Consider the following 25,895-nt stretch of genomic DNA (forward strand, 5'->3'; position numbering starts at 1 on the left):
GAATATGAATTTTGCTAGTATGTAATGTAGCTCCTTTTATCTGGCAATCCTTTTTCTATGTATGTACATATTCTTTCATATATATACACACACATATTGTGAAAATCCTATGTACATAAATGTTTAAACATGGGTTAGAAAGCCTGTTGTCTGTGAGGCTGAAGAAATAATGATGTTATAAATTTCTAAATTTATTCATCCTATAGAAAATCCCAATCCTTCATTTTTTTATAAAAAGGAAATGACACTTATTCTGAAAGAAGGCCTTTCAAAATCCACAGAATTATTTACAAACCAATTTCATTTTGCATACTACAGTCTACCCTGTACATTTATCTAAGATTATAGATCAAATGAGATCAATGTGGGGTTTTTTTGTCTTTTGTGTTTCCAGTTGGAGGGGAAGGAAGAGTAAGCAGTGGCCTGGTTTTAGCAGGACTAAACTCTCAGTTGGAGAGTACCATTCCTAAACCATGACAGAAAGTCATCTTTGAAGTTCAGCAGTTAAAATGTCTGTGCATAGCCCTCACCAGTGATGAGATAAGGACAACTGGAATGCACTCACCATATCCTTGGCTTGAGCCATCATTTCGTGAGACAAGTGAAGCAAGCAAAGGACTGTGCTTTTTGTCACACCTTTTCCCATGAAGGACATGGCATTTCCCCCCCACTCAACATAAAATGATGAGATGACCTAAGAGCGGGGGAACAAGTTCATGTAAGCTTTACTGTAAACGGCACACAGAGTACAAACTGTCTTACACACTAAATCATTATTTAAACTCATGGAAGTTGATAGATTTCTAGCTGAATTTTAAGAATTTCTTTATTTCTGAGTTATTTGGTCATGCCATGGGTTCCTATACACTTAAACTTCTGAACAACTGTAGTTTTTTATTTATTCAAATGAAGAATATAGTCAAGCTTAGTAGTAAGCTCTAAGTTGAATAGAAACCTGAAAATTTCTTTTCAAGGAGCTGACAGTTCATTTATTGTACCCAGGTTTTCTTTTGCTATGTTTGGAATTAAAAATAAACTTTCATTTAAAAATTCAGTGTTCAAGAGAAAGTGTCATTTATATACTTCATTGTGATTTGAAGAAATTTATCAGTTTTCTATATCAAATGCTAATAAACAGAAATAAAGGTCACTGGATCCTAACATAAAGTGTCTGACCAAATAAGTAACCATATTAAAAGGTATTAAAAGGCATGCTGCTTTCAACAAAATATGCCCGAAAATACTTTTTAAAAAAATAATCATCTTAGAAGATACACTTCTAGATTTATTTTTCTCCACAAAAACACAGTGATTTAAACCTCTGCATTTTTGCTCTTGTTCTTCCTTTCAGTGTCCCAGCCTACAGAAGTTTTTTTTAATACCCACTTTCTCCATTCTTCTCCAAAAGAAACCCACATTTACTTTCATATTTAGGCCAAATAAAACTGCCTAATTCTTCTGAACAAGAGCTTACACACACAAGTTCATTGCATGCCATAATATTTATTATTATTTTTTCCAGTAATATTCTTTCATTTGCATGACAACATCAATAACCTTAGTGCCATTTTTAGTCTACACTTCAAGTGACAGAGCTCATCTTATCAAACAGGTCTATGATGTTTATTTCCTTCTACTCAAGAAATCTTGGCAAGTTAAGGCCCCTAAAACACTTTATCTTTTCTTCATCAGATGTACTGGTATTTGAACTAAAAACTTTTAAAAGTGTACTACTGAATATGCTAATTCTGTTAAACAGGAAGACAGCATTATGCTTTTCCTTTCAAGAAGGCTGGAGTTTTCAAAAGACATTCGTTTTAGGAGCAAAAGCTAACTGTCTATCACATCCATGCACTTGGAAAACATAGAAGAACACTGAAAATAAGAATGAAATTCTGTCTTTCAAACAACTGCAGCAGCTTCAATTACCTCTTTTTGGCTTTCTCTGTGTTAACAACCTACCCAACAATCTAATCTTCTCCCAGACCACCTTTCATACGTGGATTTTGCCTGGGGGAAGTTATCTTGGATTTTTCCTCTTGGAGTTTCAGTTATTAAAAACACCACATGTATTTTTTATCTTGCTTAAAACTACAGTCACTTTGTATTACCTCTTAAACCAATGATGAAAGCACATGCAATACAACCAATCTTCACAACTATAGACACACATCACTCAATCTAGTCTCCATGTCATTCCTATTTACTTAGCAGGAAAAAGCATCTTTCCCACACCTATTGCTACTGACAAGATTCACTAAAAGTACACTGTAAAAAGCACAGTATCATTAATTATACAGTTCTTTACCAGCATTCAAACCAAAAGCTAAGTAAGAGCATAAGCTACTCACCTCAAGAAGACCTGTTAAATATTTCTTACAAATTGTGACAGGATCAACTGCAGCAGAATAGGTACTCCAGCCTGGAAGTGCAGTAACATGAACCATTCCTTGTAATGTTCTCTCCAGTGATGGGAGTCCATAAAAATGTGGTGCATCTGTTAGCCTTAAGCACTGAAGCAGCTTTAGAGCAAGCTCTGTTCTGAATGAGCCAGCAAGTTCCAAGCTCTCTCTGGTTTAATTGTAAAAAAACAAAACAGATGAACCATCAATATGAAGCTGTTACAAAGAATTATTTTGGAAAAGGCCTATGCCTGATTCTTCTTACTGTTCGCCTGTGAGGCTCAGCATCTCAATTACTTAATATTACATTATGCAAAGAGTAATATGAAATCAAATTTGACATTTCTAGCTTTTCCTTGGTTCTGAAAACATTGCATCTGATTACAATGAAGTAGCTTAACTAAAAAAGAGAAATTATATATAACTCATTATTAAGGAACAGGCTAAACAAAGAGCAAGAGCTTGAGAACAATGGATGACACATTGAGAAGAGCTGCAAAACTCAGTAGTTCCAGAATCACACAGTGTCTTGAATATTCTAAGTTGGAAGAGACCAACAAGGACTATCAAGTCTAACTCTTAAATGTATGGTCTGTTACATTTATGTCCATTCTGATTCAAGAGACAAGTTTAAAACATTTCCTGTAAAAAACAATAAATCCAGAATTAAGTACATTAAAAAAAAACAGGAGTGTGAGATACATAACTAGCACGGATTTCTATAATATGCCTTTTTCCCACTGTCAAAGCTTTTAGAAAATAACCAAGTGGAAATAATGAAAAAAATATAATTTTGAAAATATTTTCACAATATACACAAAGGTATATTGTGACACTAAACAATCAAATATTATCTTAAACTGAAATTTTATTAGCTCTTAAGATACATTTAGATGGAGAGATTTAGTGCGGGAAAAGTTTTATGAGAAATTTGAAGAAAAAATAATTTAAATTTCTGTATTTGCTCAATTGACAGAAAAAGGTTGGAGCTTCATGCTAAAAGTAGCTGTTGCAAATAGGCCAAAAAGGAGCTCAATGAAAATAAGCATTTATTGCTATTTCCAATATTTCAATGCTTTACTTTGCTATAAATACATGCTACAAAATCAACGAAGTCACCATTTGCTCATGCAAATTTGCAGCAGTGAAAAAGAAACAGCCCATCTCCTCCATGCAATCCATTTAATTATCCATTTACTAAGTGACCACTAGCACATGCTCTTTCAAATTTCCTGGTTCATTTCCTGATTTTACAGTCAAAAGGAATATCCAATGTTGATTTTCATTTCTAGAGTGTATATTCATGGTTCAGAGCAATTGAGCCATGATGTAACAACATTCAAACTGTGACCAAAATTCAGCAGCAATAGGTGCTGTGATGTCTGAGCAAAGTGACAGAGGCAGGTCCACTTGCACTGTACCTGTCAGTCACAGACATGGAACAAACTAACAAGAGGTTAAAAAGACGAATGAGTTCTTTATCCAGTCGTTGCCTGACAGCAGCCTGTGTTTCATCCATTTCATCCTGGACTTGGGATTCTGGTCGCACCAGAAGGCCCGTAAGGGATTTTGGCTGCTAAAAGAAAAGAATAAAAAATACAGTCACACAATGCATTGTTTAAATCCTCTTTTAATGCCTTCATTAAAGCAAATTTTTTTCTGTTGAGAACTTGCAAATCACACACATTATAAACCAGAAATTCCATGATTACTTAAGTAAGAAGCAACTGCAAAAAGTTTAGTGAAAAATTCCTATAATTCCTATAATCCTACCACTAACTTGAATCTACTGAATGCCATAAAAGAATCTACTGCTAAGGCCTTTCAAATATCCTGGCATTAAGAAGACAGTGTATTATGAAGGATGAAAGAAAACTCAAAAGTAATACAGCAATAGCCAGCAATAAAAAACAGATCACAAAAAACCAGAAAACATAGTAATAAAATTAGTTCAGGCTCCATTTTGGACTTCTTAGCTGCTTGAAAGACTTCATATCAAATGGCTTTAAGGTTTTATATTAATGTATTGAATGGGTCATACTTAAAACAATTTATAGATTTCCAAGGTAGCAATATAAATTGAAGTACCTGTAGTCTTAAAAGTAATTGAAATTAAGTCTACAAACATTTTTCCACAAACGCTAAGACTGTATTTGCAAATGGGAAAATGCAAGTGCATGCAGAGTGTATTTAACACAGCACACCTTTGTAAGACAATGGATGCTCTTCCGTGTTACAGAGGTAATACATTCATAGCTGTGTAGCTAAGCACACCCTCATGCAGCTCTGCAGGTACGCACACGTGTGTGCAAGTACAATTATGTGGTCAATCAAATCATGCAAGTATATACACAACCCCATTCTTACATTTTTAAGCAATGATTTCAAGATCCACTTGAGATGGTCTGACTCCAGATTTGATTTCTGCTCTCTAAGCAATTTGTTCAAAAATCTTAGGACATCTACCAAAAGCTTTTCATCCTCCACTGAAGCTGGAAGCACTTGTAGAAACCTGCAATACAAATAAAAGCTTTCATACTTGCACCTTTATAAAAGAGCATTTAAAATCTCAGGCTAATAGGACTAGAGTCACCTGCAAATGTTAAATTACATGGAGTAAATACCTATATTACATATATAGCAAATATGGCACAGTATTAGCCCATGATACACAAATATATACAATATACTGTTAATGTTGTTTTTATTGTTATGCAAAATAGTTATGCAAATTTTAAATCTATTTACATATGTTAATAATGGAATTCTCTTTAGTAAACTGTGGAGAAATCTGAGCAGGGTCACATAGGAAATAAAAAGTTAATTATCTATTAAATATCAGCATTTGAAAATAATAGCAACGTTTACCTATGCATTTCAAGTAGTGCTTATTTTAAATATAGAATTTTAAATATTTGATGGCTTTGTTTATATAAATTGCAAGATCACAATCTTTGAGATTGCAAGGGACTTGCAGAGGTCACCTGTTCATGCCACCCTGCCTATGAAGGGACACATGCAGCTGGTTGCTCAGGATAGTGTCCAGGAATCTTTTGAGTAACTCCAAGGACAGAGATGCTCTGTGGGCAACCTGTGTCTGTGTTTGGTCACCTTCACAGTAAAAAAGTGCTTCCTGACATTCACAGGAATTCTCTTGTGTTTCAGTTTGTGGCCATTCCTTCTCTCACTGGACACCACTGGAAAGAGTCTGGCCTCAACTTCTCTTCTGGGTCTTGTACACATTGATAAGATCCTCACTCTGAGTATTCTTTCCTCCACATTTATCAGTCCTCGTCCTCTCATCCTTTACTCAAAGGAAAGATATTCCCGTCTTTCATCATCTTTATGGTTCTTCATTGGACTCTCTCCAGTATGTGTGCTCCATATGATTCTCTCTTATACTGGCAAGTCCAAAACACCCAAAGCTCCAGAGCGGTGCTGAACAGAACAGAAGGATCACCTGCCTCAACTTGCTGATAACGCTGCCCCTAAAGCAGCCTAGGATAACATTTGCCTTTTTTACTGCAAACCAAACTGCTGGTTCATTTTCACCTTGATGTCCCACAGGACCCCCACGTCCTTTTCTGCAAGGTCGCTTTCCAGCTTGGTTCATCCCAGAGACATGGGCTTGCTCTTCCCCAGGTGCAAGACTCTGCACTTCCCCTTGCTGAACTGCCTAAGGCTCCTGTCAGCCCAGATATAGATATATAATATACAAATACATAATAGATACGTAGATAGATGTGTGTGTGTGTGTATATATATATATATTTAATTCCCTAAATTTAAAATACAAAAAGTATAAATGTTAGCATTTTAGTATAACAACCTTTAACAGATTATTGTAGTCAACAATAGCTTACCTGTTCATTGCCTTCTGCCAAACAAAACTTTTCAAAGTGGTTCCACAAGGCCCAGAACTGCATTTTAATGCAAGTCTGTCATTCAGGACATAGAAGCTGAGCCTAGTGAGAGCAGTTCTAACATCCCTGTGGGATGCTGCCTGAATGATCAAACTAAGGCAATCCTGCAGTCCATAGTTTGTGTGAGTTATTTTCAATATAAGAATGTCTTCTGAGGAAAGTTTTAGCGAGTCTAAAAATCTGAAAAGGCATAGGGAAAAATTATTAACAGACAGTATCTTTACAAACTGTTTCAGAGAGTGCTGATTTCTTCCCCTTACTGCTTAACTGAGAAGATAAAACAGAAATTGGCTTAAAACATCATTTTTGTTAGCCAATTCTTTCTTGGCTAACCATTCAAAAAAACCAAACCAAACAAAAAATTAAAACAAAACCAAAAACAACACCACCACATGTAAATCATGAGGTGTTTTGAGTTCTTTGGAAAAATGATACCTAAATACTAATTCTTAGTATTACCATTAAGAATATTTATTTGAAATTTAAACCTTCAAGAAAACCAAGAGAAAGCCATGCAACTTCATTGCTGGGGGTCTACATAGTAGGAAAAAAGAGTCAGTTCCCTTAGAAACCCTAATGACTATAAAGAAAAACGGCCACAGAGCTCCTTTAAAATTGTTTGGAATTAGCCTGACTATCAATAAAAGTTAGATCAAGCTCCAGACTTCATGTAAAAATGCAATTTAGGTAAAACATTAGCTGTGACAACATACCTTCATCCTCTTGGGACGTGATCCTTTACATTTAAATGACAGCATTCTCAAACAAGTAACAGCTTGAACTGCTGTTTGAAGTTGAAAAGCCATTTAAACTTCATGAAACACTAATTTAATTGAGATATATTGGGACTTAAAATGAAAGATAAAATGGCTCACGTTTCTGTTTCCTTCTCATAATTTACCAGCTGCAGTAGATTTTCAATGCCATGGTACCATGACAGATTCCAAGCCGTCTTAAGCATATCTGCCACAGGTTTCATAGCCAAGCACTCAGAAGACAATGGCACCACGACAGTATTAGGGCTTACTACATGATGAGCAGTGATCCTGATTGGGAGATGGTACCTAAAAATACACAAATAACAATAACAATTTTTTTTTAAAGTGGTTGGTGAGAATTTATTTGTTTGCTCATTTTTAAATTAAATGCTCTATTATGATCAGCTTGTAAGTTTGGAAATAAAGTTTTTGAAACTCTTTTACAGAGAACAAAGACATGGAGAAAAAAATTCCCTATTTAAAAACACTGATTTCATCATCATAAAAATGCTTTGATCAAGGTTTCCCTTCATTCTACCACTTCCATACTTCAGGAAGGACAGCAAATGGAAATCAGCAGTTAACTGTAAAACAATCAAAACCAATGACCCAACCAACCAGCCAGCACTCACACTTACCTTCTAACAACAGCAACAGGTAAACTGAAGGCAGGTGCCTCAGTATTATTACTGGTTATGCCATCAGCCCTGCAAGAGATTAAGTCATAATTATTATGCTCTATTTTAAGATTTTATTTTCTCCTAGTTCTACACACGTTATTTCCTTATTTCTCTCTTTAGCCAAATCTTTAAGCAACCCATTGGTGAATAATTTGTATTAATAAACAGTATTTCTTCATAATTATCCAATATTAAGATATTTCTTAAATCACACACATATGGAATCCTTATTGCAGATGTACTGTACATTAAAAACTCCACATACTTGTTTCCTTTTTTCTGTTAGAGAAAAACCACACATTATAAGTATTTTCAGTATATTTCACATGGGTGAATTCTAAAAGCACATTTTTGCACACACATGCAGCTTTTAAATGATAAAATACTGTAAGCTGAGGTCTGTTGCTTTAAAGACAACTGCGACAGTTAAAAGCAAAAGTAAATAGAAGAATTCTAATTAAATTAAAAAACAATGTCTACAGCTAGATATTTGATTTGTGTAGTTTCCATTCATGGAAAAGATGGATTACAGACCAATCAAGGTTTTTTGAAAAATAAAATTAACACTAAGGTATTCAGAGTGTTACAGGGCTTGCAAGGGTTTTTCAGGGTGAAGAGAGAGGTGAGAATGTTGACCTTATGTTCAGAAGGCTTGATTTATTATTTTATGCTATATATTACATTATTACTATGCTAATAGGAATAGAGAGAAAAGTTCTCAGAAACTTGCTAAGCTAAGAATAGAAAAGGAATGAATAAACAAGGTTCTGTGTCCAGGCAGAAAGCAAGAACAGCTCTGCCGTGAGTGGTCAGTAAATTCAAAGAACCACAAAAGACCCATCACAGATGCACCTGTTGCATTCCACAGCAGCAGATAACCATTGCTTACATTTTGTTGCTGAGGCCACGGCTTTTCAGAAAGGGGAAAAATCCTAAAGAAAGGATTTTTCACAAAAGATGTCTATGACACAGAGTGCAAAAATATGCCATGTGAGCCTCCAGAGCATGTAACTCAGTTATTGAAACAATCTGGACTATAAGTATGCAATTTTGGATCTATAAAAGTTTGGAGATATATAAAAATTTATCATCCGGAGATATATAAAAATTTATTTCTATTAAAAACTTAAAATTTGTCTAGACAATATGCTATTAAATAAGTGGATTTTCATACCATGTTTCTGTTCTTGCTACTTCATCAAACAACAGAAGACAAAGCAATACTGCAGCTTCAATTAAAACAGCACGATCACTTTGGAGTATCAGGGAAACTGAATAAAGAAATTTAAAAACATGTTAGAAAAAACTGATAACTAATAATACATAGAAGAACACTAGTTAAAAGCAACTGCTTTCCAGAGTTTCCTGCCAACATTTTCAACACATGCCACAATATGGGAAAACTAGCATACAGTTATTTTTGTTTTAATTATCAGAATCTGATACCATGAAGTGATCCAAAGTTCTTAAGAAGGTATTTAAGAAGGTATCTAACCATCTTTTGACAGGGGCATTACAGTGGAAACACAATTCTCACCTCTGAACAGCAAAAGCAGTAGAGAAGGCTGCTGTGCTAGGGACAGGCGAACAGTTGGGTCAGCACACACAATTTTGCGTAGGAGTATCAGGCATGGTACCACTAAGGATTCCATAAGCTACAGGAACAGAGAAAAAGACTGACTAAATACAACTATCAGTATAATTTATTATGATACAGTTAACACAGACTTTCCCACTATTAAGCAATATATTCCATAAGCTACAGGAACAGAGAAAAAGATTGAATAAATACAACTATCAGGATAATTTTTATGACACAATTAACACAGACTGTCCCACTATTAAGCAATATATTCAATCATTTATGAAAGAGAAGTCTAGAACTTCCTTAGAATAGCACATTTCAGCTAGATGACAAATCTCATATTCTTAAAAAAAATATTTACTTGTTGATTCATTTTATTATTAATTGATGGTAATTTTATTGGTTGCTGGCTTCATAACAGAATTATAACATTGGCTTTCAAATTACAGAATTTTAAGAAGTATATATGTAAGCTGAAGAATTTAAAAAACACCAAGTATTTACAACCATCTAAGTTTATTCATTTAAAACAAATGCAAATATTTTATTATATCACACCAATTTTCTGGGTCCCAGTTTGTCAGATCCTAAGAATGGAAAGCAGTTTCCTAAAAGTTAAAGTACTAACAATGGCCAAAAATACAACCAAGTCAGAGCTCCAAAGAATGAGAAGAGAGTATTTCTTTCACAGTATCATTACTTTGCCTATGAGCATCTGCTTTTAAAATTTGTTTTGTAAACAGCATCAACAAATACATTTTATTTTCATTCCACATGAATGAAAGCCCCTACTTATTTAGTATGGAAAAAATATCTTCTGCACAGTTATATATAAAGCCTTATTTAGACGCTGATTTTTATTTCTACTACTTCTTTTATTCTCTTTCCTCAATGGCCACTTTTCTAAGAACACGTGAGATTTCTTGCTGATTTTCCTTTGATATTGATTTTATGATTAAATTTAAAAAAAAATCATTCAAGGGGAGAACCAAGGATCTGGACTACATTCCCTCAGGATATGTCCTAATGCACAGGCCCTAGAGAGTTGTTGCCTGAGCCGTTCCTGGATTAAATTAAACTTTAAAATAATATTTTTAGCCCTTTATAAAGTTCACCCTAGATCCTTACTTGATTATGAAGAATCCGCTCAGGGCAATCTATTTGCCATGCTTGTGGTTCTTTATTATGGAGCAATATCTACTCACTACCCAAACCAAAACAACAGTTACATTACTTTCTCTCTCTAAAGAAGGTACAATAAAACTGACATTAAAAAAAAAAAAACAAAAAAAAACAACCCAACATTCAGAAACCTGAGGAACCCAATATTTCAATTTCTTCAACTGTATTAGAACAGTTGACTGAAGTACTTCTATACAAGAGATCATAAATTGGACAAAACAGTCTTTAAGGCTATAGAGATAATCTTAGATACTGATAATCTGGGGGAAGAAACTGCTATTTCTGAAGAAGTAATTTTCATTAGTTTGACCAAAAAAAAAGGAAGTCCACTAAATATCAAGCAGCTCTTTCCTCTAGAACATTTTTGGAAAAAAAGTCATTACTACACAAAAATTCTCATGATTTCTTAAAAAACCTCAAGGTTTTCACTGCTGGAATGCAGTAACAATACTATGCAAGAAGCCAAAAAACTTCATCTATTGAAGTTACATTGAGCACCTACTATAGTTTAAATGTGCTTGCATGAAAGGATTTCAAAGAATGAATTCCAGAAAAAAAAAAAAGAATCAAGCATCAGATTACCCATATACTGCAAAAACAGAAAGCTCCATCATCTACACCAAGAGCCCTCCCTGGTGAAGTGATCTTCTATTGGTCAGAAACTTATTTATACCTGAAATTTAATCTGAAATGTTTACAATAGGACATGATGCAATTACATTTCATTTTTAATTATAATTTGCTTCACAATTTAATTTTAGAGACAATTATACATAACATTTTGCTTTTTAACGGTCATTAACATTCTTTTGTTAAGAAAGCTTAGTAAGACTCTACTGAGAAAGCTTTCAGGGAAGTTCTGGTACATTCCAGAAGCTCACTGTACACAATTCTCTGGATATGTTTTCTCACAGGTAGGGAAACCAATCTTCTCTCATTAGGAGAATCTTAGCATTATCAAAACTAGAGAAAAAAACACATTTTAACTATAATTGTTATTAACTACTTGTATTCAGTGCAGCACTAATGCACAAAACCGGTGTTGCAAGTCTAGAAAAAGGCAGACTCCGCTGCTGTCACGCTGTGCAATGCTTGCACAAGAACTCCTTACAATACTTTTACCTTGCCATCCACGTGCACACACTCATTAAGGTAGGCCAATATCTTTTCTATCACACCTAACTTTTTCAGAATGTCATGCATTTTGGTATCTGTAGGAAAACCAAAAGATAGCAAGAATGACTGGTTTCACACAAATTTAATACAAAAATGCTTAATATTAATATTGTTTAATAAGATTACAAACTTCTGCTATCTACAGGAAGTTTCTATTATTGCCAATCAATCAACAGTAACATAGATCTCTAGCAAGGCAAGCCTTCTCAAAGTATTTTTACCTGACTATAGGAGCCTCTTGAACAACACATTCTTAAATATATTCCATAAATTCCCCCAAGAATTTTACACTGAAAAATTACAGTAATCCCACTGTAACTCAATTTTAATCAAACAAGGATGTCACTTCAAATATTTTAAAACACTTTAACAGTATAACATGGAATTGAAAATGGTATTTACTTAATCACCATGAGAGTATTTTCCACTGATATCACCCTGTAGAGTAGCTGGTTTAAGAATATTCAACAACATAAGCAGCAAAAAGGTAAGACATTTAAATTGGTTGGGTTGGTTTGTTTGTTTTTTAATAGCTAAAAAGTGATCCTTCATATGAAATTTGTCCTGATAAAACTGTATTTTTCCTTCACTATTTCATCCTATGCTTTGTTTCAATTTTGAAACATCTGAAATGTTTTGCAGTCATAACTACATATATTTTATGAGATAAAGTAGATACACTTCCTCATTTTTGTGGCAATTTTTCCAACAGTATTTTTAATATTATCTAAGATTTCACCCTCCCATGGTAAAGAACTTATGTGCTCTCATTAGAATCCAAATTCCTTGGAGAAAACATTATTGAATTAGAGTTTGAGTATATAAACACATCAAGCTGTCTTTGAAACTCAACAGTTATGCACCAAGTCAAATAATGCTCTAAGACTGCTTACTTGCATTGCAATTCAATCACTTCTTTCTACCAAAATTAATAAAATAAAAATTACAAAAATGACCCTTAGCACAAGCATACAGACAACTCAGCAAAACTTCAAGCTCCCAAACGACCAGCACATGAATACAAATTTTCTGAAGAATTTTACCTTCTAAAATAACAACCAGCTGCTCAGCTGCAGACTTCCGTAAAACTAGGTCAACAGCATCAGAAGTCAAAATATCATACAGCTTTTCAACAGTTTCTGCCTAAAAGTAAAACAAGATTAGATTTGCATCCAGTATGCTACCATGAAACAAGGTAACCAGCCAAATTTCCTAACAGGAAGCAGAAAAGAAAAAATACATTAATTCTTTATTAGAATGTATTTGATTAGATCCTACATACATGTAAGAGGAATGGATTAGGTTACAATCTTTTTAAAACAAATCTCTAATAACTTCTGTGGAATGTGAAAACCAAACAGTTTCTAGTGCATCATAGCTGCAGACTTGTAACAAATAATGCCCAATGTATGTAGGACAACAAAATCTTGAGACTAAACAGAAATGCTAGAACATGCTTTAAAGGGGACTGACTTTTTAATGGCAATAGAGTCAAGCATCTAAGCATTTGCTTATCATATTGTTAATCTGAAAGTATTGAGGGGAAGGAAAAAAGGAGAATAAAAAGGAGATGAGAAATCAGAAAGAAAAAAAAAAGCAAGGTATTTCCTTGAGTCATACATTCATGATTTGCTTTACAGTTTGCAACAGCAGAAATATTAAGTAAACACAGACATAAGTTTGCAATCTGTTTTAAAATATTTCATATTCCAAATTATTTGCGCCTGTTTTAGTAAAAATTGTTTTTGTGGGGAAAACATATACAAAAAAAAAATCTAGAAAAAAAATCAGACTCTATCCACACAGAATGAAATTGCTATGAACAGACCAGGACTGTGTTCTCTGCAATCAAATCTTTTCTGCAGAGAAGGAAAAAAGGAACGATTTTTTTTCGTAGTGCTGCAAATGGTAGCACAAGAACTTCTGTTTCAGTGCACACAGAAAGAATACATCAACACACTTCTTTTCATGAAGCAAGGCAATTTGTATGAAATATTGCAACCTTCCGAAAGTGGAAACTCAGAGACTGGACAGGTAGAAGAGCAAAATTTAGAAAGAGTTTACTAACCTTAATTATTGAGTTCATTTTATCATCCAATTTTAGCTCCATAGCTCCCTCTATAATAAATAAGTTTGAAATGCTGGAAAGGACATTACCATTCAGGCACGGGCGTTTCAGGTTTGCCCCTTCCTCATTAAGAACATGGAATGTCAAATGTTTAGCAGCTACAGAACGAACCCTAAATGAACAAATACTTAAAGTAAATATATAAAGCACTCATACTGGAAAATTTGAGCTGTATAGTTAGAAATTAATTTGTTTTAAAAGTTAATGTGGGGTGTAATTCAATTCAGACTTAATTAATTAACCTTCCAAATCAAGACACAGCATAACATTTAGCAGAAGACATTACTGTCATCAAGATGAGGAGATGTGCTGAAAAGCTACAAAGCATTTCTTACAGCTGCTTTTTTGAGAAGAGAAGGCGCAGAGCAGCCTGCAGTCTGGGAGTTCCTGGGAGAATGCCCTCTCCTTTGTCACAGGTTGTTTCACTCAAAGAGAGGATGCATTTACCTAAAGTATCTTTTGTGTCAGCATAACCCTAAGTGAAACAAACAACAAACAAAAATTTACAGAATTATAAAAATCCACTTATTAACTTAGCAAAGTAGACAAGATAATTAATTCCATTTTAGGGTCTAAGGGAGGGTGCAGAAGAAGCAACATTAAAAAGCTATGCAGTTATTTTTAAGAAAACATTCAAATTTTGCAGATTAATATTCCTCTGTGAAAAAAAAAAAATTAAAAATAAATGATCCTTCATATAAATTAAAGATTTCTTTACATGGTTCAGAGGTGCTTTGACCCAAAGCTTCACCGTTAAATCTACTAACATGATTCTGCTCTGTAAGGCCAGCTTCCATTTCAATAAACAAAATTTAGTCCCGACAAGAAAATTATTTTAAAACATTAAATTCTACCTATTTTCAGATCTTCATCAAAGCATTTTCACACACAGACAAAAGGGAATCAGTTATATCAAGTAATGATGCAAACATTTTACAAGTAGAGCAAAATACAATGTATTTAAATGCATCTGGTAAACACAGACCTCTGGCATACCCTGCTCTGGTATCTATTGCACAAAGCCACTATAGGCTACAGAATAGAGGGAAATTCTACTCACAAAAATTTCTCACACATTTAGCCTACATCTTATAGTAAATCCCCTATTAAATCTATTAACAACTTAATCTTGAATATCAATCATTTGTAAGATATATATGAACATAACATAAAAAAAGCTCTAATGACGGGTTGAGAAACTGCTGAAATAACCCTTCTCCCTTCTCGTTCAAATTCTCAGTATATTTCCTCTACATATTTTTTCTTTCTGAGCCATCTATTTCAAGGCCCATCTTATTTGCAATTTCTCCCCATTTTTGCCTTGATTTTTGTGCAATTTGCATACAGAGTAAAGTTATATAAGCTACTTTTGCAACTTAGGGTAATACTGAGGTGCAGGCAATTAATGAACACACAGCAGGGAAACAAGGAAGTTGGTATAATTATTGAGTGTGATTTTTTGGGGAAAATGAAGACAAACGGCATACTTGAATTTATTAACTAAGAGAGAAATAAGGGAAAAAAACAGATACAAGGCAAACGCAGCAAAATATCTAATCTGGAAGACTAAGGGCAGATGACAATAAGGAAATTCCAAGTACTAGTAAAAGAACAGTAAAGAATCCAAATGAAGCAATTATGCTAAAAATCCAACTGAGAAAGGCAAAAGTTCCATTTAGATCAAGCTGAGAGTAAAAATAACAGAAATTTAATCTGCACATTGCTGGAAACATGAAGATTAAGGCTTAAGGGATACTTCTATAATATTGGAAACAAAACCACCAAAAACAAATATCTAAATATACTAAAAAAATAGCTTAGGCTGACTGCTATTTTTTGAGTGTGTATTTGATCAGAAAACTGTTATTACAGAGAAGCTACAGTTTTCAAATTTAAGACATGGGGGACATTTCAGTAATTATGAATGCTTTAATCTGTACTTGCATTATCCCCTCATTTCTTCAAACCTTTTAAGCCCCAGTCAGTACTGGTTCATTTATGCTACAACATTTCAAATTTCATGCACAAGTAATACGAGGCTAAAATGTGTCTACAAATTCAATGTACTAACAAACTGATATTAGGACACCTATAAAACATTTCTCCATTTGACACCCAATAGAACAAATCTGTAGGTATGCTACTCTTTATCTATTTTCCATCTGCTACTTGACCTGATACACATGATTGAATACATCAAATTCAGATTAAAGCACTTAGAAGTACCTGTAAAACAGGAATTACAGGACAGAGAGCCTCAATAAATTTGTTCCAAGTCAATACTTCCATCATTAACCGTCCTTGCAACAGATGTATTAGAATGGCCTTGGCTGTAGAGTTCACCTGCTCAATAACAAAAAAAACCAAACCACTAATGCAACCACCAATGTGTCTAAGTCAGTTTGTCAATGCTAAAATTGGAAATCTTATACAAAAATATGTCAAAGACAAAATATTGTTACTGCAGAATGCTACACTTAAATTATCAGTTCAACTCTATATTAAGTTGTTTGAAAAGCCTCCAAGAGAAAACACACAAATAGTTCTGCCTAAAGAGCACATAATCATTTTCTCCTTAGAACTCTGGTTTGTCTTTTCTGAAATAAAATAAATTATTACTTAAAACTTCTACACCCATTGGTCCCTCTATCCTGCAGGTGAAAGAAATTCTGTTTCGTTTCTTTCCTGACCTTGCCTTTCTGGGGCATTTTATACCCAGTCTATGATATGCTTCTGAAGACACAGACAGGCAAGAGACTTAAAGCCTGTTATGTGGCCAATTCACTTTCCTGAAGCAAAGAATCGAACTAAAAAGGCTACCGGATATTTCAAGCTGTATCATAACTCATCTGAAGTTCTCTATCAAAACCAGAAAAGCCATATGATACAGCACTTACACTGCATTAACACATCCAGTATATAATCTACATAACATGTAATACTAGAGTATTTACAAGCTAAGATTATTAATGCAATGGGAACATAGGAAAAAAGCCCAGCTTATCAGAATTAACTCTTATATAGTGTGAAAACACCTACCTTCAGCAGCTAAAACCCTGCATTTTTTGCCAGAGCTAAAAATCCTCTCACCCCAGGCAACAAGGACAGCCTGCAATAATATTGCTCTAGCCTATCTTTAGAGAAAGACTGGCTTTAGAGAATCATATAGCAAATATCAAGCCTAACTTGAAATACAAGGTTCTTGTCAATTTTTTTCTCAACGTCTAAAAGATTGAACTGATACTTCATGAACACTTAAGCAGCAGTTATACAGCAAGAAGTAACATAAATTAAAAAATACTGGGATACAATGTTCTTTATCTATTTTGTTAGAAATATAATAAAAATGCACTATAAGGTAGAAAACAAAAATGTGACAAATTTCTAGCTCTGATTCTTTTAATTCAGTATCAATTGAAATCTATTTCTTTTGCTTGAACAACCACTAATATAGAAAACTCCCAGTCTTTTTAATAACATATCCAATATAGTAGCCAAAATAAATGCCTTCCTTGCAAAAGATAAATTACATTCAAAGCATAAACATAAAGTACGTTCTCAAAGACATTTTATTTCTCTCTTTAAAATGCTCACATCTAAAAAAATCACTTTTAAACAGAACTGTGCATAGTACTGAATTAAAAAAAATCTCATTCCAGAAAAGAAGCTAAAAACATATAAATAATTTGGTAGTCAATGTTCTTTCTGACTGCAGGGATGTTATAGATCAGCTATAAAGGAGTTGTCATAAAAAACATAAGTAACTTTACTGTCCTCTCAGAACTCCCTACTTAGCTCTAAAGGCTAGTGGACATATGTTAAGCAGTCATGCATACAAATGAACCCAAGGGAAATCTGGTCCTATTCTACAATATTATAGAACACTTCTATAATGTTCCGGTAACTATATTTAAACACAGATGTTTGTGATGGTGAAATACAATTTCACAGCAAAGACTTGCAGATTTAAAGTGTCTTTTTGTTCCCCAGCTATTTCAGAGGTTACTCCACTTTTACAAAACTTGAGACTTCAAAGTTCATTTTTCCCATAAATGTGAAGCACCATACACACTTTTTCATCATGCACACATTTTACTAGGGCTGAATATTACAGGAAAAAAGTAAAAAAAACATATCTTATTTCATTTTCCATTGGTCTTTATTACAGTTAATAGCATCCTATTCACATAATACTATCTTGTCTCTGAATTAATTGTATAAAAAAAATCCTTCCATTTACTACAACCTTATTATCTGCATAGCTTTTCTGTATGCAAGAGACCATATTTGGTCAAAACTTCAGGTAAGCATTAGACCATTACGGAGAATATCAACAGCTACTCTGCGTGCACACCGACTTACAAACACAGCCAGCAAACACCGTACCTCACTCTTATCTTCCTGAAGGCCAAATGTGCAGATTTCATACAGCACTTTAGGCTGCAGAAGAAAATGCACTCCCTGGCAGATTGACGGCACGGGCTTCGCAATATTATGGATGCCTAGACAGTCCTACAGTAAAAATAAAGTTGGTTAGTTAAAAATTCAAGTCAGTCTCCACTACCACGTCTTGTTTTATAGACAGACTGAAGTTGTCATGCAGTAAAAGACTTTTTCCACGCACTTTGGAAGACTAGTTTTGAAAGCTAAACGTGACAGCCCTGGAACAAACACAATCTGTTTGGATCACTGATTGAAAACTCCTGTTACTACACAGGACTAAGAAACAGAAAATAATTTTGGTTTAATTTTGAATAATTATGAAAATAAATTTGAAAACCTGTATATTACATTAAATAAGACAATGTTTGGCATTAGATTAAAATAAGAAAAATTTAAAACAGGTTGGTAAAAATCTTGCAGAAAGAGACAATTGCCATTCAGTGGAGATAGGGTTTTTTTCAGAGAGACTAGCTCTACAAACACACTAGGTATACATTATATCTGTTATAGGAAATTAAGGTTTCATTCAAGCATTATACCAAAATACAAAAATAATTTTTATTTTGTGAGCCAATATTACGTAATACCCAAAATGACCCGATAAATATGACATTGCCATTCCCAGCATAGGGTACAGCCACACCTTTAGGAAGTTCATGCCATACTTCTAGGAAGCTCATGCTCTTTATCTCTTGGACTATCATTACAAAAAACTAAGGTCATGACAAAATACTTATGTAAAAAAAAACAAAACAAGATACACACAATACAGCTCCAGAACAGGGAAAAAAACTCAAAGGAAACAAAACAACAAACAATATTAGGAGTATACAAAAGGATTTACATGTTCTTTACATATCGTTTTTAAGTACCTGAAGTCTAACCTAACCAAACAGATTTAATACCAAGAATGAAACAGCAAACTGCAAGCCCAGGCTTACACTGATTTTTCAGCATATAACACAGTAAAGAGAATTTGTATTAAAAAAGGTTTTAATTACAAAACCATATAACATGCATTATTGAGTGCAACACCAAGAGTGTTAAGTAAGCATTAATTCAAACCTTAACCACTTCCAAACAGCAGTGATAGGCTTCAGCTTTTATATTCAACAAAGGATGAGATAACAGATGGAGAAGCAACTTCTGACTCTCCACCTGAAGCAATGAGTTGGCTTCAGCAGACTTCCAACTAAAAATGAAAAATAGTTAATTAAACCAATTTATTTTACAGTATCTAAAGATGCCTACAGAAATTTTCTCATTACATTTCAGGATAATCTCTGAAAAATACTTCCAGTAATGGTATACATTCTGGAAAACAGTAAAAAGTTCAGAGATGATAACATTTTTTGCCAAAATCATAGTATCAATCTTTGTGTTTGTATATTTTTATTTTTATTCTTTTAAACAGGTAGGTAATCAAAGATCACAGTTTTTCACAGCTCTCTCATCAAATTTAAGAGCCTAAAATACATTGATGTTCATCTGAAAACATAAAATTCTATTGAGTTTCAGTAGACATATTTGACCATATATATGATTACAAAAAACACCTGTGGTTTTAGAATTTTTTCAGTATAGAGGTTAAAGTCCATCTCACTACCGTGAAGGGAATTGATATCAAATTAAATTTAAAAATTAAATTTTTAAATTTCCTATTGCCTGAAACATCAACCAAACAATGATAAATTCTAAAAGTATTAGAACATTGAAAAAAATTTATACATTTCATAATTTAGAACATTTACTGGACAGCTCTCAAATGCAGTCTCCTTTGAAAAAAATCCCTAAAGTCAAGTTCTGAATCAGTATATAATTAAATTTTTGTTCTTCAAGAACTTTTTCAGGCACCATAAGGTAACATATTCTCTAACTAGAGACATGGAAAAATTGCAAAAGCAATAAAAATAGGCTGTTTAATAAATGAGATGCCATGTTGCAATATAAAGCATCTACAATAAAGGAAGTCCTTTAGGATTTCTGAAAGTAAAATAAAAATAAATGATACAAATATACTCAGGGCAAAGGATTTTCAAGAAAACTGAAAGACAAGTCAAAGTGTTTAAGATTGCTTCCTTATAAATCACATACTTTACACACAAAATCATAAAAGCTTGTACATAGAATACAATTAACTTTTTAGCAACTGAAATTTAGTTTTCAGGAAAACCACGACAGAATGGCACAAATCAGCCCATTCAATGGCGAAAAGAAAATAAATATTCCTACAAGGAATAGAGAAGTGAGCTCCTATTTGAGAAACTTTATCCTCAAAAAAAAGAAAGAAAAATCACATTATCTCAAGCAGAGTTTTAAATAGTAATGTACTCACATATTTGAGCATATGTGAATGCATTCTTGAAGCAAGGGAAAGTGTAGGTGGAAGGGTAGACTACTCAAAGCCTGATCTGCCAATTCTAGTAATTCAGAAAGATTCTTGTCCCCCTGTGAAGTAAAATGAAGAGAAAGAACAAAACTGACAAAATTAGTAAAATTTAAAGCATTCAATTTTACTGCATAATATTTCCAAATTTATCATAATTGAATACTAAGTAGTTTTTTGTTCAGTCTTTCACAGAGAAGTTTATAATTAACTAATCCAATGCATTCCAACAAAAAAAATTTAGAACCTCTTCTGGGGAGCTGAAAGCCCTTCAACGGCTGAGTCCAAATAAACTTCTATTAAACTCAGTAGGAATAATGTGTCTAACATTTCACAGCATGAACACTTTAACACTATTCAAATCACTATTTTTTAATCAATATGCATTTTATGTGAGAGAAGCATAATAAAAGATTTAACTATTAAACTTCACACATCCCACTGTTAATAAACAAGTTAGATTTTCTTTTTTAGTTTGAGTATATAGGTCTTCATCATATTGGTTACCAAATACATTAAACATGAGCCATTTAAATTTGATGGCGTTAATTTCATTGTAAAGAGCATTTTCTGAGCAAAGTATTGCTTCTATTAACTTCAGAACCAGCCTAGACAAAGGATAGATTAATTGTGATTTAAGACAGCACTATATTTATATTCTGTATGTTATTCATTTGTATCAGTATCAATGGAACCAGTATTGTGCAACATTGCTTATCCATTTGGATAATGGAGAAGAATATTTCAGTACTGTGCTAGAATGTCTTTAACTGTGGTTGTCTTCATAACAAAGTGAAACACAAATCTCAGTCAGTCTAGTAGTTGTTTATTAAAGCTGCAATTGCCAAAGTACTTGGGATTTAAAATTTTCTGAATGATATATTTAATTCCTGAACAACATACATACACCCACACTACTTATTTTAATAGATATAAAATAAATAGTGTATTGCATGAATAAACATGTATTATTTGTCAAGATATATATTGATATATATGTATAAATAAGCAGAGTATTTGCTACTGCTTCTTTCTTTGCCCATAAAAGGTCCCGTGCCCATTTCCAATTGTTTATTTCTTTGTTTTCACTTCAGATAAGATTTTTTACCAACATCATGACTAGTATTAATGAAAATAAATATAAATTAACTACATCTTGCATCATACAGAATACTTATACTTGGGGATCTTCCTCTGCTATGTTAGACTTTAATTTTTACTAGAGAAAACAAAGTAAGGAAAGAAATTTGCCTATAGGAAATATTTTATATAATAAAGTTTCACACCTCCTTACGAACTTCAACCATAAAGCTACAAGTGCATTCAATCGAATATGCAGCTTCTGAAACTTGCTTATAAATACTGTAGTTCTCAGTACTCATCTGCTCCAGATAGGCTGCAATGGATTCATGCATGCTTGGGTATTCCAAGGAGAATGACATATCCAGTGAGAGAAGGAACAAAGCATTCAGCAAACTCTTTTGTGTAACTTTACTCGCCTTTGAAAAAGAAAGCAACTGTCAGAATAACAGCCTGAAAATACAGTAAAACCAACAATAGCACTTCCCAGTCATTCAACAAGTACATTCATTATTGCTGCTACTTAAAATTTAGAAAACACATTCCATTAAATGAGTTTTATCTGAAGAATTGTTTTTTCTTTATTAAAAGTGATAGTTATTTAGATGTCACTCCTAATATCAGACCTGCAGCCAGTAACAAAAGTTGTGTATGATCCAGGCACGGCACACCGCTGGCCGGAGTCAATTCACTGTCTGACCACGAGATGGCAGAGAGTACACAAATCACAATTATTTCTGTATTTAAAAAAGCTGTCTACAATTCCACATGGTCATATTGCAAACCAGGGACTTGGATTTTTCTTGTTGTATTTGGTTTTTTCTTTTATTTTTAATTGCAAGTGTACATGCTTTCAACTTATATTTTGACCTCAAATACAGTAACTTTGTTCCAACTGTTATATGCAGAATGGAAACTTTGTATTAGGTATACAAGAACATAAAAGACAAAAACTATGAAAAGTCATTAGATTTGTATATCTACACTTATTTTCAGGTACAAGACTTAATATTTGTGACAAAAACCCTGTAACTAAAAATTAATCTTCTAATCCGATTAACCAATGTCTAGAAAAAGCTACATTCCACTGAAAACTGGTCCAAAAACTTAAAACTGATTCAGGTTTACACATCTAACACTTTCCATCTCACAAAAACTTCATCAGACCTTTCCAACTGAAATTAAAAGAAACAAAAACCTCCCCACTTGTTGTTAAGAAAACAACAAAAAACCCTGAACTCCAAGAGCTACAAGAGAATTTTAAAAGAGCACTGGAAGCAAAGAGTAGTTAAAATCACTCCAATTTACAAAATGTAATTGATTACTACATTCCATCAGATTAAGAGTGATGATTTTTACATGTTAGATAATGCTACTCTTACTTGCATGCACAGTACAAAAAGCAGGGGGCAGCAAAGCCTTGCAAACCATACATCATATCAGAAAAAAAACCCTACAGGAGGAAAAAGAATATTGAATTTCAAAAATTCATTTAAAAACTGCCTTAAAAATGTTCTGTTTTCCTTTTTTTAAGATGTGTAATCTGCAGAATACACTGGTAACTAAAGTTGCCATGTGTGATCATATATCACCCAGTGCAAATCAGATTAATTTCTTTGTCCAAGGGCCTATTTTCTCAGTATTCATCCCTGAGGAAAGAATCTCTTACTGCCCTCTTAAAATGCAAAACCAAGAGACAATCACTCATAATTAGTGATGACATACCTTTTCTACAGGGAGAAGTACTTGGAGCAACCTAACAGTGAAGAGTGAAATACTAATAAATGCCATTCTGTGATGCACCAGCATCACCTTAGGCTGTTCTGCACTTATATTGCTTTTGTGATATAATATAGTTTCTCCAAGCAAACCCAAGACCAGAAGCAATTTGTCTCTCTGAAAACAAAATCAGAAATACAATAATTAGAAAAAAATGAAAAATCATTGTTTATTTACAGTGTTTACACAGCACCTGCAGCATCATCAGCACAATTATGACACATAAGCTAAAACTGCATAAATGCTGCAAAACACATAGAAATGTATTTGTCACCTATGCATTAGTCCTGGACCTCAGCCAACTTTCACTATTAGTTCTGAATACTTTGCTCAATAATTACCCATTCCTGGTTGCTCTTTCTCCTTTCCTCTCCCACTTTTCTCTCTCCCCCCACCACCTTTATTTCTGCTCACTACACTTCTTACCTTCTGAAATCTTACCTGCTTTGAAATTCAGTCTTAATAAGGAAATATTAAGTCCTGCTTTGAACCTGATAATAAAGCTTTACCTTAAAATTAAAAAGAAAAAACCCTTCCCAAACCAATTCACAGTAACTTTGAAAACATCAATGAGGTTTTTTCAACGGAAACAGCAAAACATTTTTCATTCTCTCCCCTATTTAAAAAAAATCAATATAACTGTGTACCATTACCCACCTTATTTGCAGGGGTTTGTTTATTAGTAGCCTGGAAACAAAAATTATCCTACTAATAATAATCAGTATGGTATACATATTTATGAGCAATGAAATATACTGATTCAGATCATAATACAAGTAGATGAAAAGATATTAAGCTTCTGAGATTAAATGTTCTGCAAGTAATCTTCAGCACTGATGTGATGCTGATCAATTATAATAGATTTTCACAGATTGGAAGATTAAATTAAAAGAAAAAATTCTTATTCAACAATAGGTCTTATAAATTCAAATATTAACAATTATAAAATAGGGAACAGGAAAGCCTAAAGCAATATTTTTATTAATTAATATTGCAGCTATTATTGTTTCATATTCAGTGGTATTTTCCACGAATTCTAATAAGTCAAGTGCATTTAAGAGCACATTTAATTCAAGTCTTCAGACAAGTTTCAGTCTGCAACTCTGGTATGTTTGTTACATGCCTGAGCCATGCCAGCTTATGCTTCAGCTTTCACTTGTCTTCAAAAGAGCAAGTCATAATCATTTTATCTGTTTTCACTAATTTTATAATTCATATAGCAACTCTCAACTGTGCTCAGCAACTTAAAATATTTAGTTAACAGCACCTTAATGCTTTGAATCTCTGCTGGGCCAAAAAGGCCTCTCTCCTTTCTTTCCCACCTAAGCAACATTTTTAAGATATCTGAAATTTGTGCAGGGAAATGTGTAGGAAATGGATAGCATGTATCTTAGAATTCCAGTCTTGATCTGGACAGTTATCTCCCTAATTTTAAACAGATAGTTTATAATGAGTAAAGAAAGGGGAAGTTGTTATGTACATCAAATTGGTGTCCAACATTTGTAGTCAGTGCTTTTCCCTCAGTTTCTCTTCCCCTACATGTGTTTCTCTCAATGGCTGCTTACTGTCTTGAGGTGAAACTCCAAGTATTGTCTGGTAAAAGAACTTACATTTTAAAAAGTGTCATCAATAGAACTAGTAAAAAACTACTTAAAATTTTCAAATGCACAGCTCAGCAGAAGCTTAGCTACATGAATTGCTGCAGAAGGTGTCAGAAGCTTCTCAAAGGAGACAAATGTGGCTCATCAAAACCTGAAGAATCTTACCAATTCCAATGCAAAAAGGCTGTCATCTTCCCAAACATATTCAGAAATAGCATCACCAATAAGGGACATGTCATCAACAAGCAATTCAAGAACTTCCATCGTCACTCTCCTACTGCCTACACAAATGAGAGGATAAATTCAAACATAGATGAAATATTATGTTTTGATATTCAGAAGACACCACTGTAAACAAGAGATTATTTGCCACATGGAATTCTGGTATTTTAATTTTCTTATATGCTTCTACATAACTAATGCTAACTATCCTCAACAACTAATAGCTCTGAATCAGAGAAGAAAACAACCAGCCAAAGTCACCACAGATTAAAACAATTGTATACTTAGAAAAAAATATGAATTTCCTTAAAAGCTATTGCAAAATTATTTAAGAAAACAATCGTGAACTTTACTACAGCTGTAAATCTGATTACTGAACTTTTTTAAAGTTCATAATAAAGTCACTAATTTCCCCCATCCAGACAGCAGTGTTACAAATCTTCTGTATATATTACCTATTGCCACTGATCTGCATTTTTGGTATAGGAGTGACTTTCTTCACAGATTATTTTGTTTGAGATCTTTTAAAAAACAGAGAGATGAAGACCCA

At 33.4% G+C, this 25,895-nt stretch overlaps 1 protein-coding gene across 3 annotated transcripts in view; it reads right to left on the minus strand.

The window, feature by feature from the left end:
* The window catches only part of RTTN (rotatin), a 79,515-nt gene that overhangs the window by 40,165 nt on the left and 13,455 nt on the right, over positions 1-25,895 (minus strand). For all 3 annotated transcript variants that reach the window (XM_054285307.1, XM_054285305.1, XM_054285306.1), the window contains 20 exons: positions 25,289-25,404; positions 23,469-23,639; positions 21,950-22,162; positions 20,613-20,725; positions 19,343-19,469; positions 18,221-18,346; positions 16,061-16,177; positions 14,170-14,309; positions 13,775-13,946; positions 12,750-12,849; positions 11,653-11,741; positions 9,301-9,418; positions 8,938-9,034; positions 7,722-7,790; positions 7,201-7,389; positions 6,266-6,505; positions 4,770-4,914; positions 3,824-3,978; positions 2,352-2,571; positions 566-694 (listed from right to left, as the gene is read on the minus strand). In XM_054285307.1, the coding sequence (XP_054141282.1) occupies positions 566-694; positions 2,352-2,571; positions 3,824-3,978; positions 4,770-4,914; positions 6,266-6,505; positions 7,201-7,389; positions 7,722-7,790; positions 8,938-9,034; positions 9,301-9,418; positions 11,653-11,741; positions 12,750-12,849; positions 13,775-13,946; positions 14,170-14,309; positions 16,061-16,177; positions 18,221-18,346; positions 19,343-19,469; positions 20,613-20,725; positions 21,950-22,162; positions 23,469-23,639; positions 25,289-25,404 (2,846 nt within the window). The remainder of the gene's footprint in view (positions 1-565; positions 695-2,351; positions 2,572-3,823; positions 3,979-4,769; positions 4,915-6,265; positions 6,506-7,200; positions 7,390-7,721; positions 7,791-8,937; positions 9,035-9,300; positions 9,419-11,652; positions 11,742-12,749; positions 12,850-13,774; positions 13,947-14,169; positions 14,310-16,060; positions 16,178-18,220; positions 18,347-19,342; positions 19,470-20,612; positions 20,726-21,949; positions 22,163-23,468; positions 23,640-25,288; positions 25,405-25,895) is intronic.

Source organism: Melozone crissalis, unplaced genomic scaffold, assembly GCF_028551555.1.
Source record: "Melozone crissalis strain CALT ecotype California unplaced genomic scaffold, PUWL_Pcris_2 ptg000042l_1, whole genome shotgun sequence".
NCBI classification, from domain to species: Eukaryota; Metazoa; Chordata; class Aves; order Passeriformes; family Passerellidae; genus Melozone; species Melozone crissalis.